At 39.5% G+C, this 12,853-nt stretch overlaps 1 protein-coding gene across 6 annotated transcripts in view; it reads left to right on the plus strand.

The window, feature by feature from the left end:
• Positions 1-12,853, plus strand: part of LOC140481305 (protocadherin Fat 4-like) — a 158,476-nt gene that overhangs the window by 128,664 nt on the left and 16,959 nt on the right. For 5 of the 6 annotated variants that reach the window (XM_072577269.1, XM_072577271.1, XM_072577272.1 and 2 more), the window contains 3 exons: positions 253-377; positions 4,187-4,398; positions 7,816-8,074. In XM_072577269.1, the coding sequence (XP_072433370.1) occupies positions 253-377; positions 4,187-4,398; positions 7,816-8,074 (596 nt within the window). The remainder of the gene's footprint in view (positions 1-252; positions 378-4,186; positions 4,399-7,815; positions 8,075-12,853) is intronic. The other variant, XM_072577270.1, reaches the window with a different exon arrangement.

Genomic DNA, 12,853 nt, shown 5'->3' on the forward strand with positions numbered 1-12,853 from the left:
GGATTGTAGAAGAAGGAAACCTGACCGTAAACTGAAGATAATTAATTCCAGGCAGGCTGGAATAAGTATGAGTTCACTGAGAAGATGGTTAGTTTTTTCAAATAGTTTGTTAAGGTTGGTTGGAAGGTAAGTGGTTTTCATCTTGTACAGGCCAAATTACACATTATCTCAAGAAATGCATCAGCAGTGAGAAAAGCTTGATTGATGAATTTTTCCAGCCTTCAGATTTTCAATGTTTCTATATCCCTATAGTTGTCCTCGTTTGGGCAGAATGTGTCAAGCCAAAACATGCCTCAATGGTGGAATTTGCCTTGATCGTTGGTCTTACTACTTATGCCAGTGCCCAGAAGGTTTTACTGGACCCCACTGTGAAAAAGGTATCTGTTTTTCAAATTATTGCAACAGTAGTTGCTATAAACAGCATGTTGTGATGACAAATAATATCCATTATGCATTCACTATGATAGCATATTAATGCATACCATTCACCTTTTTTTTCAAAACAGTTCAATCTTAGTACCTTGTGGTAAGTTGGATAATGGTGAGAGACATCTAGGTATTTGTTTAAGCTGTATAAGTGGTAGACATGAGTTTTATTGACTAAATTAGATTTTCGATGGCCAATTATGTTGCCATATTCACACTAATGCAAAATTAACATAGGGAAGGGGCAACTTCAATTTAACCCAAAGCAGAAAATAAAGGAACATTCAGTTTTCCCACTAATTGTACATACCAATCGATGTTACTCTCAATTTCCCACCAAGCAGATTAAGTTAAAAATGACCAGCTCTGGTTCTGAAGTCTTTCTGATGTTACAATTCAGGAGGCAGTTCCAAAATACTCAGATTCAGCATTGCTTCAAGTAGAACTGCAATATATTTGCAAGCCTAGTTAAGTGCTCAGGAGATCCTTGTTTTTGCACAGTTGGTGCAAAATGCTGGATGCCTAAATAAGTCAGTCTAAGTAACACATTGCCTATGAAAACAACTGGACTCTTAATGATTTTCCAATGTCCAGAATAAAGCACTAAATTTTCTCCACCATAATTCAGCTCACTGTCAATTTCATTTGTAATCAGCTGCTTCATCAGATTATGTTGATTTCTCGTACTCCCACCTTCAGTATGGCCTGCAGTTTTGTTCAACTTGCATTTAATTTCTTTGTGCAAGCTATTTACATACACTGAGCACCAATTCCAACAGTACTTAACCAACTGCATCTTACAATAACCAATGCTTGTCCTGATATGGATCAGTGGTGTTATCACTGGATTAGAAAGCCCACCTATATTCTACCACAACAGATGATGAAATGTGATTTCAACAAATAACACTGAAATTAAACATTAGTCTAAGGGTGGCCATAAAACAATTGCTGTGAAAGCTTATCTGGGTCATTGAAGTCCTTGAGTGAAGTAAATCTGCTGCCCTAACCTGGTCTAATGTGGTTAACTCTTCACTGCCTTTTGAAATGACTTAGCAATCCTTTTCTTGAGAAATTTCTTAAAAGTAAAAGCACCATAGACTTATCAGAGCATAGGGCTCTTTTCTCATCAGAGAGAGAGAGAGAGACAGGCAGACACACACGCACACAGAACCATTGACAGTTTAACCTGAGGGTCACGATGCCCCAGGTGAGGGGAGAGTTCTTTATGGTAACATTGGATAACGTATGAATTGAACCCATGCTTTTGGCATAACTCTGCATTTCAAACTAGCTACCTGATCAACTGAGCTAACCATTTACTGTAAGGGTAAGCTTCCTCTGGAAGTTGTTCTTGTTACAGTCCTCCTTAAAGTGCTACCTTTCAGTTCATTAGTTAATTTAGTATATTGGGCCTTAATGGTTTTCAAAGCAGTTTAAATCTGACACAAAGAACATGGGGAAATAATGCATGAACCACTGTGCGGTAGCAATTTAGGATTTAGGTTTGGTTATTCATCAGTCACTGCTATTTCATGTCCTTGTGAAGCTGAATTCAGGATTAGATAGGTACTAGATATATCTTGACTGCAAAATCTCAAAATACATTCCTGACGTCATGAAATTTGGAATGCCATGTAGCTTTGGCAACACAACTTTAAATTATTACATTCAAGTGGCTCACAGTGGAGCACAAAAGAGCTTAATCCTTGGATTTCCTTCCTAATATCATTGCATTCCATACCAAATGGCAGCAGCTCACAATCACCTCCTTAAGGACAACTTGTGATGGCAATAAATGCTGACCTCACCAGGGATACCTATATCCCATGGACAAATAAACAAGAAGAAGTCAATGCAAACCAGCAAGTATGAAATTGGTGACCCCATCAACACAGCTGAACTTCAGATGAGCTGAAATTTGCAGAAAGCTGAAAATGGGAATCCAACCAGGGACTATTGGAACAGCCGAGTCTGGAAGTGACAAGTCATCAATAACGGCTTTGTTGCATAACTGCTTTAAAAGCTGTGTTGCCTTATGAACTGGATATGCTAATGAGACAAGGACCAGAATGACAACTGCCATGTGCAGTCCAGCAGAAGTATTGAGGAAGGAGATTTCACTCTTAGTTATTTGTAATGGTAAATTGTAATTTGAGCTGTTAAACCTGTATGGGCTTGCAAGTAAATTTAATCCACTGCAATTAATCTGTGTCATTTACCATTTAACACAAGAAATATGATAGGATCCAGTTGTAAATGAGCTGAGAGAGCAATGGAAATGGGTAAGATATTTGCTTGGAAGCATTTCATTGTTTTAAAAATTCTTTAACTTATTTCCACACAAATGTAGGAATTAGAAGCAATACTTGGCTCATGGTGCCTGTTCTGACATTCAGTAAGGTCATGGCTGATCCGATTACTTTGCATTCCCATCTATCCTCAATAACCTTTCACCACTTTGTTTAATAGCATCCATGTACCACTGCATTAAAAATATTCATCAACTCTGCTTTCACTGCCTTTAGATGAAGAGCATTCCAGAGATTCATGATCTTCAATGAGAGAACATTTCTCCTTATCTCTGTCTTAAATGGGTGACCCCTTACATTTAAATAGGGACTCTTCCTCTCATTTCTCCCTCTATAGGAAACTTCCTTTCCACATCCAACCTGCCAAGATTGCATGGAATATTTTATGTTTCAATCAAGTCACCTCTTACTCTTCTAAACTGATGTGGACACAGGCTTAGCCTGTGCAACGTAGAATCCCTACAGTGTGGAAGCAGGCTATTCAACCTTTCAAGTCCACACTAACCCTCCAAAGAGCAACACGCAGACCCATCCCCCTGAATTTTCCATGGTTAATCCACCTAACCTGCACATCCCTGGACACTATGGGCAATTTAGCATGGCCAAACCACCTAACCCACATGTCTTTGGATTGTGGGAGGAAACTGGAGCATCAGGAGGAAACTCACGCAGACACGGGGAGAACATGCAAACTCCACACAGTCACCTGACGATGGAATCAAAGCGAGGTCCTTAGCGCTGTGAGGCAACAGTGCTAACCACTGAGCCACCAGAACACCCAGAGTTCCTCAGAAGCGAAGCCACCTCCTTTCAGAGATCAATACTGTCAAGAATCTTGTAGATACAATCTCATTGACGTCCTGTAAAACTGAAGCGTAGCCTCTTTATTTTGCATTCCATTGTCCCTCTTGTTTTATAAATACCAGCATATGTAATTATTTGGTATAGACATCAACAAACTTGTAGCAAACAGCAAGTTTATAAGAAGTGGGGAGAGTGGTGATAACAATAATATGTTGTTACCTTTCAAGGAAAAGCATGGGACAGACACGATGGGTTGCAGAGCGTGAATACAGATGGTTACGCCTGTAGTTCACTGGTAGATGTTTTGACAATATATGGGCAGTAGGGACTGTAAACTGCACAGGCAAGTCTCAGAAACAGGAGGTTAGTTTGTATAAGTCTGGGGGTTTACTAAGCAAACATTGACACCACAGGAATGCAAGCAGCTAGAGTGTGGATGTACATTTCTACGTCCTGGAAAAGTGACATAAGGACCCAAAGATAACTAGAAAATGTGACCTGAGCATCAAATCTGTGTTAATGTGTGTACTCTTTGATTTTGAGAGAGTATGATTTTTGCTGGGGTGTTTGTCATTATGGCTATATGCCCACTTATGATGCATTTAACTATTTGTTATCTTACTGGGGAATATCTATTTCCCCAGATACAGCAATAAATTTCAATGGACAATTTCATCTTGATTATTTCATCAAAGAAAGTTATAAACGTGATCAACTATTAAATAACCACATAAAGAGAAAACAAAACCAAAAAGAAGATAAAGACAGCGTGAGCATTGAAATACAGTTCAGAACAGACTCATCAGAAGGAATACTGCTTCATATACAAGGAAGTATAAATTATACCACAGTCAAGGTAAATTTGCTTTTCATATTGTAATCAATAAAATTAACTAAATAATAAATAATTTCCTTCAGAGATTTTCATTGCTGATGAACTCACATTACGTGTACTAAGTGCTATTAATGAATTACAACATAATCCTTCTCAGCTGCATCCATGTCTAAAAGCCTTTTTAACATAATTTAGTTTAACAATCTGGTGTCACATTTGTTCCAAATGCATAACAACAACAATGACTTACATTTATGTCACATCAGAGGCACAACCATAATGAAAGAAGTAGAGTTTGGAGTGAGAACAAAAGGCTTGATCAAAGAGGCGGGTTTAGAGGAAAGTCTTAAGTAAAGAGAGGGATTTGATAAAGTCTAGAAAGCGTTTCCAGAGTATGGGGTTTAGATGATGGAAGACAAAACTTATGTGTTGAAAAAGATTTGGATAATCCTGCAGGAAAGATTGTAGTGCTGGAAGAATTTACAAAGATGGGTAAGTAGATGGATTCTTGATCAGGATAGAAATCAAGTGTTATGAAACAGAAGGTGAGAAAGTAAGAACAGCCATGATCCCATTGAATAGGGGAGCAGACTGGAGGGGGCAAATGGCCTACACCTGTTACTATTTCTAATAGTCTTAAAGATGAGGGCATGACAGAATTCGAACATCAAAAATGTTTATATTAGAAGCATTGGGGGACTGGGGTCAGGAACAATGAGTGATGGATGCATAGTGCTTGCTTCAGACTTCAAAATGATGACAAAGATTTGAAGTTCCTGATCTCACTATAGCTACTGAATCATCTGTAATAGCTGCCCTTTGCCCATGCAACACAACCTCTGGATTTCTAAAGATCTGGCCTTGACCCTTCCTGTTTCTCATTCAGATGCAACCACTGAGAGACACGATCCAACTTATAATCTCGGGTTCTGCATGTACACAACTGACATCTGATTCTACCTCACCACCATCTCAAACAACTCCTCCAATGCTTTAATGTAGTCAGACTGTTTATCTGACCTCCAGTCCTGGTTGAGACAATATTAGGTATTCACAAGAATTAAGCCATTGCCATGTCCCCACCACCATCTAAACTCTGTTACCACAGATTCCACCCCATTCCCTGTGATATGAAGCTTGACATCCAATGTCAACCTGTACTGAGTTCCAGGGGAAGGACTGTGTAATACCTTCAGGCTGCCTTAGCTGCATACCTATTCAGCTTAATGCGCTCATTGGTCCTATCTCGAAATTAAGGGGTCAGTTAGCTCAGTTGGTTTGCAATGGAGAATAACACGTGCAGCGTGGGCTCAGTTCCTGCACCAGCTGAGATTACTGTGAAGTACTATCCTTCTCAAGCTCATCCCTCACCTGAGGCATGGTGATCCTCAGGTAAACCACCACGAGTCCTTCTCCCTAAAGAGACAGCAACCCTATAGTATGGTGCTTTCACCTTTATTTGCCTCAGGCCAATTGCTGCTGAAACCTGCATTTGTTATTTTTGTTACACTTTAATGAAACCTGTGAGTCTTCATTTGTTTTATTTATTGTGAAGATTTGATTTTTTTGTTTGGAATATAGGAACATAGAAGCAGAAGTGGGCCATTCAGCTCATCCAGCTTGCTCCACTATTTAACACCGTCATGACTGAACAGACATTTCAATCCTTTTTACCCACACAATTCCCATTGATAACCAAATATCCATCAACCTCTACTTTAGACATCCTGAAAGCATCCATGGCCCTCTGGGGTAGAGAATTCCAAAGATTCATAACCCTCTGAGTGAAAAGAAACAAATTTTCCTCAACTCAATTCTTATTTTAAAATTATGTGTTCTGGTTGGGGAGTCTAGTAGATCCTACTTGCATCTACCCTGTCTGTCCCTTAAAATATTGCGTGGGTTTCAATGAGATTACCTCTCAATCTTTGAAATTCTAGAGAATGCAAGTCCAGTTTTCCCATTCCCTCTTCGCAGGATAGGATCACTGGAACAATTCTGGTGAACCCTTGTTGTATTCCCTTAATGGTAAAAATATTTTCTTGAAGTAAGGAGAGATTAAAACTCAACACAGTACTCCAGGTAAGCATATCCAAGATTCTATACAGTTAAGGGCCAAAAATGTATTGCTGGAAAAGCGCAGCAGGTCAGGCAGCATCCAAGGAGCAGGAGAATCGACGTTTCGGGCATGAGCCCTTCTTCAGGAATCAGGATCCTGAAGAAGGGCTCATGCCCGAAACGTCGATTCTCCTGCTCCTTGGATGCTGCCTGACCTGCTGCGCTTTTCCAGCAACACATTTTCGGCTCTGATCTCCAGCATCTGCAGTCCTCACTTTCTTCTCCTTCTATACAGTTAAAGCAACACTTCACCACACCTGTATTTTCCAATGTGTTTAAACCATATCTTTTGTTGTTCACTGCGATGATGAGATTCAAAAAAGTCTGTTAGTCATAAACGTTAAAGTATCCAGTTGGATCAGGCAGCTTCAAGTGGCCAAAAACTGGAATTTGTGTCTAGATATTAACTGTTTTGTAGATAAGAAGTTATATCTGGTTTCCTTTGCCTGCTGTGGGATTGTATCTCCAGTGTGTGTGCCTTTTCTTCCTTGTTAGGCTCTTTGTCTGAAAGTCAGCCTGCTTGAAAGGCTTGCCTTCCAGTCAGAGAGCAAGGACTTCAAACAGCAGTAGACTTCATCTATGACCACAGGATGTCTGACCTCTGACCTGGGGATCATTGTATCAGTGAGTAACAAACACAGAGAAAATGCTGAACAACTCAGCATGTCTGGCAGTACCTGTGGAGAGAGGAGTAAGGTTAACTTTCAAGTCTGATGTGAGCTGAAAATGTGTTGCTGGAAAAGCGCAGCAGGTCAGGCAGCATCCAAGGAACAGGAGAATCGACGTTTCGGGCATAAGCCCTTCTTCAGGAATGAGGAAAGTGTGTCCAGCAGGCTAAGATAAAAGGTAGGGAGGAGGGACTTGGGGGAGGGGCGTTGGAAATGCGATAGGTGGAAGGAGGTCAAGGTGAGGGTGATAGGCCGGAGTGGGGTGGGGGCGGAGAGGTCAGGAAGAAGATTGCAGGTTAGGAAGGCGGTGCTGAGTTCAAGGGATTTGACTGAGACAAGGTGGGGGGAGGGGAAATGAGGAAACTGGAGAAATCTGAGTTCATCCCTTGTGGTTGGAGGGTTCCTAGGCGGAAGATGAGTGTCTCTTCTTCAGAACTCTTCAGAAACTAAAATTAAAAGTAAATGAGAGTACTTCCATTTTCCAGTCATGAACCAGAAAAGCAATGAACTCAGAGGGGTGTGCTCCATTATCTGAAGGAGTTTAATTGGCATTAATTACTTCTTATGGTAACATACTGAGACACAAAAAAAGTTCTACTATTAAAAACAAAACTAAAGACACTTGAAATTTAATGTTGCCTTTTATTTTCAGATTATGGAGGGGCGGATAAACTACATTTCCGATGCTAGCTCAGTCGGCTACATTAAGCACCGTTTGAATATCTCCATTTCTGATAGCAAATGGCATACTTTCAAAATGGAGAGTAATGACTCAGTCACTACACTGATGCTTGACAAAAAACACATCAAAAGCATCACGCATCCCACTCAGCGGGTGGGTGGGATTGAGATCTCCACCTTATCTTTGGGACAGGCACCGTTACTGCAGTTTGGTAATCCAAATGAACAAGGTAAAGTGTTGTTGATATAATGCAATGGATTTTTTTTTAATAAACTACGTATGATGTCAACAACAAAACAACTTAAGTCCTTTTCCTAAAAAGCAATACTCACATAGAATAACTTAACTTGTTATTTGTGAGATCTTGCATCTCCCTTACTGGGAGAATTAAGTATATATTTGCATTATATGTATAGGGAGTTTTATTTTGAAAAGCCACATTGTTTTAATTACTATTAATGAGTGTAATAGCAAGTTAAGAAGACTGCTTTAATGATGTGCATTGTATCATATTATTTGTCTGCAAAATGGACGAGCTGGAAGCTCAAAAAGTAAATTAAGAGGCATGTTTGACTTTTACATATCAATTGATTATGACTGTAAGATGATCTGCATACTCTATGATCTATTGTCAAATAGAAAACAAAGTACCTGTTCAAATGTACAATGAACGCTATTTGCAGCACAAAACCAACCATTACATTTCCACACATGTGATGGACGACTGAATTAGGTCAAGTTAACACTGGCAGATTAAGTCAGGTGGTACCTGTGAAGCACTGAACACCAACGTGCATTAATTGGTCTAAAAGCCTGGTTTTTATGCTGTAAATCCTGTGCTCTTCACATGCTAAGATTTTTCAAAGTGCTTAACTTGAGCAAGTCAAAACTCAGAGATTTGGGGAGAAGCAAAAGGCAAAAGATTTCAAAAGTAGGGAGGGAGACAGAAAATGAGATCAGGACATTGACAGTGATAATGTAATGGCTGAACTAACTGGAATTGAGGAAAAGAGAAAGCTAGTATAGGAGGAGGGATGGATCAACCAGAATCCATAAGATAGGGGAAGATAACATCAGGGATTGATTTGAAAGTGAGTACAAGAATTTTGAATTGGTAGGGAAAGGGGAGCCAATGGAACTTGGAGGGCATATGATAGATGGAAATCACGAACTTTGTGCATGTGGGCAAATTTTGGATCAGCTGTAGTTTTTTATCATTGAGGCAGAGAAAGCATGTCCAAGCACATTAGTGATGTCAAAACTTTAACAGGTAATCTCTTGTGCAGTGGCAGCATGTGGGGAGATGGTGTTAGAAAAAAAGACAGAAAATACAGGAGAATGTGTGGAAAAGAAAAGAAAATATGGATGAAATATGGATGTACTGCTTCACTTAGAGTCATAGAGTCATAGAGGTGTACAGCATGGAAACAGACCCTTCAGTCCAATCCGTCCATGCTGACCAGATATCCCAACCCAATCTAATCCCACCTGCCAGCACCTGGCCCATATCCTTCCACACCCTTCCTATTCATATACCCATCCAAATGCCTTTTAAATGTTGCAATTGTACCAGCCTCCACCACTTCCTCTGGCAGCTCATTCCATTCACGCACCACCCTCTGAGTGAATAAGTTGCCCCTTAGGTCTCTTTTATATCTTTCCCCTCTCACCTTAAACCTATGCCCTCTAGTTCTGGACCCCTCACCCCCACCCCAGGGAAAAGACTTTGTCTATTTATCTTATCCATGCCCCTCATAATTTTATGAACCTCTACAAAGTCACCCCTCAGCCTCCGACGTTCCAGGGAAAAAAGCCCCAACCTAATCAAACTCTCCCTATAGCTCAAATCTTCCAACCCTGGCAACATCCTTGTAAATCTTTTCTACCCTTTCAAGTTTCACAACATTTTTCCAATAGGAAAGAGACCAGAATTGCTCGCAATATTCCAACAGTGGCCTAACAAATGTCCTGTAGAGCCGCAACATGACCTCCCAACTCCTGTACTTAATACTCTGACCAATAAAGGAAAGCATACCAAACGCCTTCACCACTATCATACCTACCTGCGGCTGCACTCCAAGGTCTCTTTGTTCAGCAACACCCCCTAGGACCTTAGCATTAAGTGCATAAGTCCTGTTAAGATTTGCTTTCCCAAAATGGAGCACCTCACATTTATTTAAATTAAATTCCATCTGCCACTTCCCAGCCCATTGGCCCATCTGATCAAGATTCCATTGTAATCTGAGGTAACCTTCTTTGCTGTCCACTACACCTCCAATTTTGGTGTCATCTGCAAACTTACTAACTAAACCTCTTCTGCTCACATCCAAATCATTTATATAAAATAACGAAATGTAGTGGACCCAGCACCGATCCTGTGGCACTCCACTGGTCACAGGCCTCCAGTCTGAAAAACAACTCTCCACCACCACCCTCTGTCTTCTACCATTGAGCCAGTTCTGTATCCAAATGGCTAGTTCTCCCTGTATCCCATGGATCTAACCTTGCTCACCAGTCTCCCATAGGGAGCCTTGTTGAACGCCTTACTGAGGTCCATATAGATTACATCTACCACTTTGCCCTCATCAATCCTTTTTGTTACATCTTCAAAAAACTCAATCAAGTTTGTGAGACATGATTTCCCACGCATAAAGCCACGTTCTCTATCCCTAATCAGTCCTTGTCTTTTCCAAATACATGTACATCCTGTCTGTCATGATTCGCTCCAACAACTTGCCCACCACCGATGTCAAGCTCACTGGTCTATAGTTCCCTGGCTTGTCCTTACCACCTTTCTTAAAAAGTAACACCACGTTAGCCAACCTCCAGTCTTCCGACACCTCACCTGTGACTATTGATGAAATAAATATCTCAGTAAGAGGCCCTGCAATCACCTCCCTAGCTTCCCACAAATTTCTAGGGTACACCTGATCAGGTCCTAAGGATTTATTCACTTTTATGTGTTTCAAGGCATCTAGCACTTCCTCCTCTGTAATATGGACATTTTTTAAGATGCCACCATGTATTTCCCTACATTCTATATCTTTCATGTCCTTTTCCACAGTAAATACTGATGCAAAATACTCATTTAGTATCTGTCCCACCTCCTGCAGCTCCACACAAAGGCCGCCTTGCTGATCTTTGAGGGGCCCTATTCTCTCCCTAGTTACCCTTTTGTCCTTAATGTATTTGCAAAAACCCTTTGGATTCTCCTTAAGTCTGTTTGCCAAAGCTATCTCATGTCCCCTTTTTGCCCTCCTGATTTCCCTCTTAAGTATACTCCTACTTTCTTTATACTCTTCTAAGGATTCACTCATTCTATCCTGTCTAATACTGTCAAAATTAGCCTTCCTTCAATTTAGAACTTCAACTTTTAGATCTGGTCTATCCTTTTCCATCACTATTTTAAAAGTAATAGAATTACAGTCATTGGCCCCAAAGTGCTCCCCCACTGACACCTCAGTCACCTTATTTCCCAAGAGTAGGTCAGGTTTTGCACCTTCACTAGTAGGTACATCCACACACTAAAGCAGAAAATTTTCTTGTACACACTTCACAGTTATTTCATCTCCATCTAAACCCTTAACACTATGGCAGTCCCAGACTGTGTTTGGAAAATTAAAATCCCCTGTCAAAACCATCCTATTACACTTACAGATAACTGAGATCCCTTAAATTTGTTTTTTAATTTTCCTCTGACTATTAGGGGTCTATCTTGAAATATCACAGTTTGAAATGACAAAATGATCAGTAATTAAGACTTACATTCCTCTTGTGCATGAGAAATAAAGCATTTCAAGTCAATATAAGCAATAATCTCTCGGGAAGTCTTTGTGATAGAATATTCCCACTATTTTGAAAATGGAAACTACTTAGCTTTATGTTATGAAAATCTTGTGAATTATCTATTGCTACTGGAGTAACTAACACAATTAAACCACTGTCATCTTCTTAGGAAGTTCGATGGTGGATTATAACAACAGTAATGAGAAGAATGTGAAAATGGATTGATGGAAATAGATAGGTGTAGATAGGTGCACTTTAAAATATGTGATGAAAGGAATGTTTGAGCAGTTTATAAACATTGTAGGAATTTAAGGTAGTGTCTGACTCCTAAAAGTAGCATTTATTCTCTAATATATGACATGATATTGTGTTATTTAGTAAAGGCAAAATAAAAGTGAAAATATGCATGGACATTCCAGGAATCACTGCCACTTACACATTCAAAAGTTAAAGTCTAACTTGTCACATTTTAACTATGAAATGATTATGTGATTTAAACAATATATGTGACAAGAGAAAGTAAAAAGAACTGCAGATGCTGGAAATTTTAAACAATAACAGAAAATATTTGCAACATTCAGGTCAGAGAATCAAAATGTGTGGATTCAAGTGCTATGATCCATTTATGGGTTAACATGGAAAGCTAAGCATATGCACTCAACAAGTGAGAAACAGATCATAGCTCACAGCTCTACCTTATGCAAACATCTTCAACTATAAATTAAGTAATTAATTAGTATTAATATTTCAGACCCAAAACCTTTATTATTTTAGTTGGAAATAAATAAATGCTTAAGTGTAGACTGCTTAATGGATATGGTTATATCACTGTAAAGAAGCTTATTCCTCTGCTCTTTGAATTCTATATTTATATCATGTGCTAAAGAAATGTTGTAACCACACTGTACCACAACTGCACGAGGACTTCGAAATGCATGCTGGGTGATACAAAAGGGGAGCTGTAACACTGATTCTAATAGTCAAGCAATCATTGGAATATATGACATTAGGGTGCTTCACAGCATTTTTTTCACAATTTTTTTGTGAATAAATACCTGACACTGAGGTACACAAACACTTAATATTATTTTGGAATGCTGGTAAAATTATTCCTTTTCTTCCATGCTATATTTATCACTCTCAGGGTTACAAATGTAGGTACTAAAGTAAAGAGGCAAGCAAAACAGTGAAACAAATCATTAAAATGCTATAGATTTAATTT

Source organism: Chiloscyllium punctatum, chromosome 9 (genome assembly GCF_047496795.1).
Source record: "Chiloscyllium punctatum isolate Juve2018m chromosome 9, sChiPun1.3, whole genome shotgun sequence".
Lineage (NCBI taxonomy): Eukaryota > Metazoa > Chordata > Chondrichthyes > Orectolobiformes > Hemiscylliidae > Chiloscyllium > Chiloscyllium punctatum.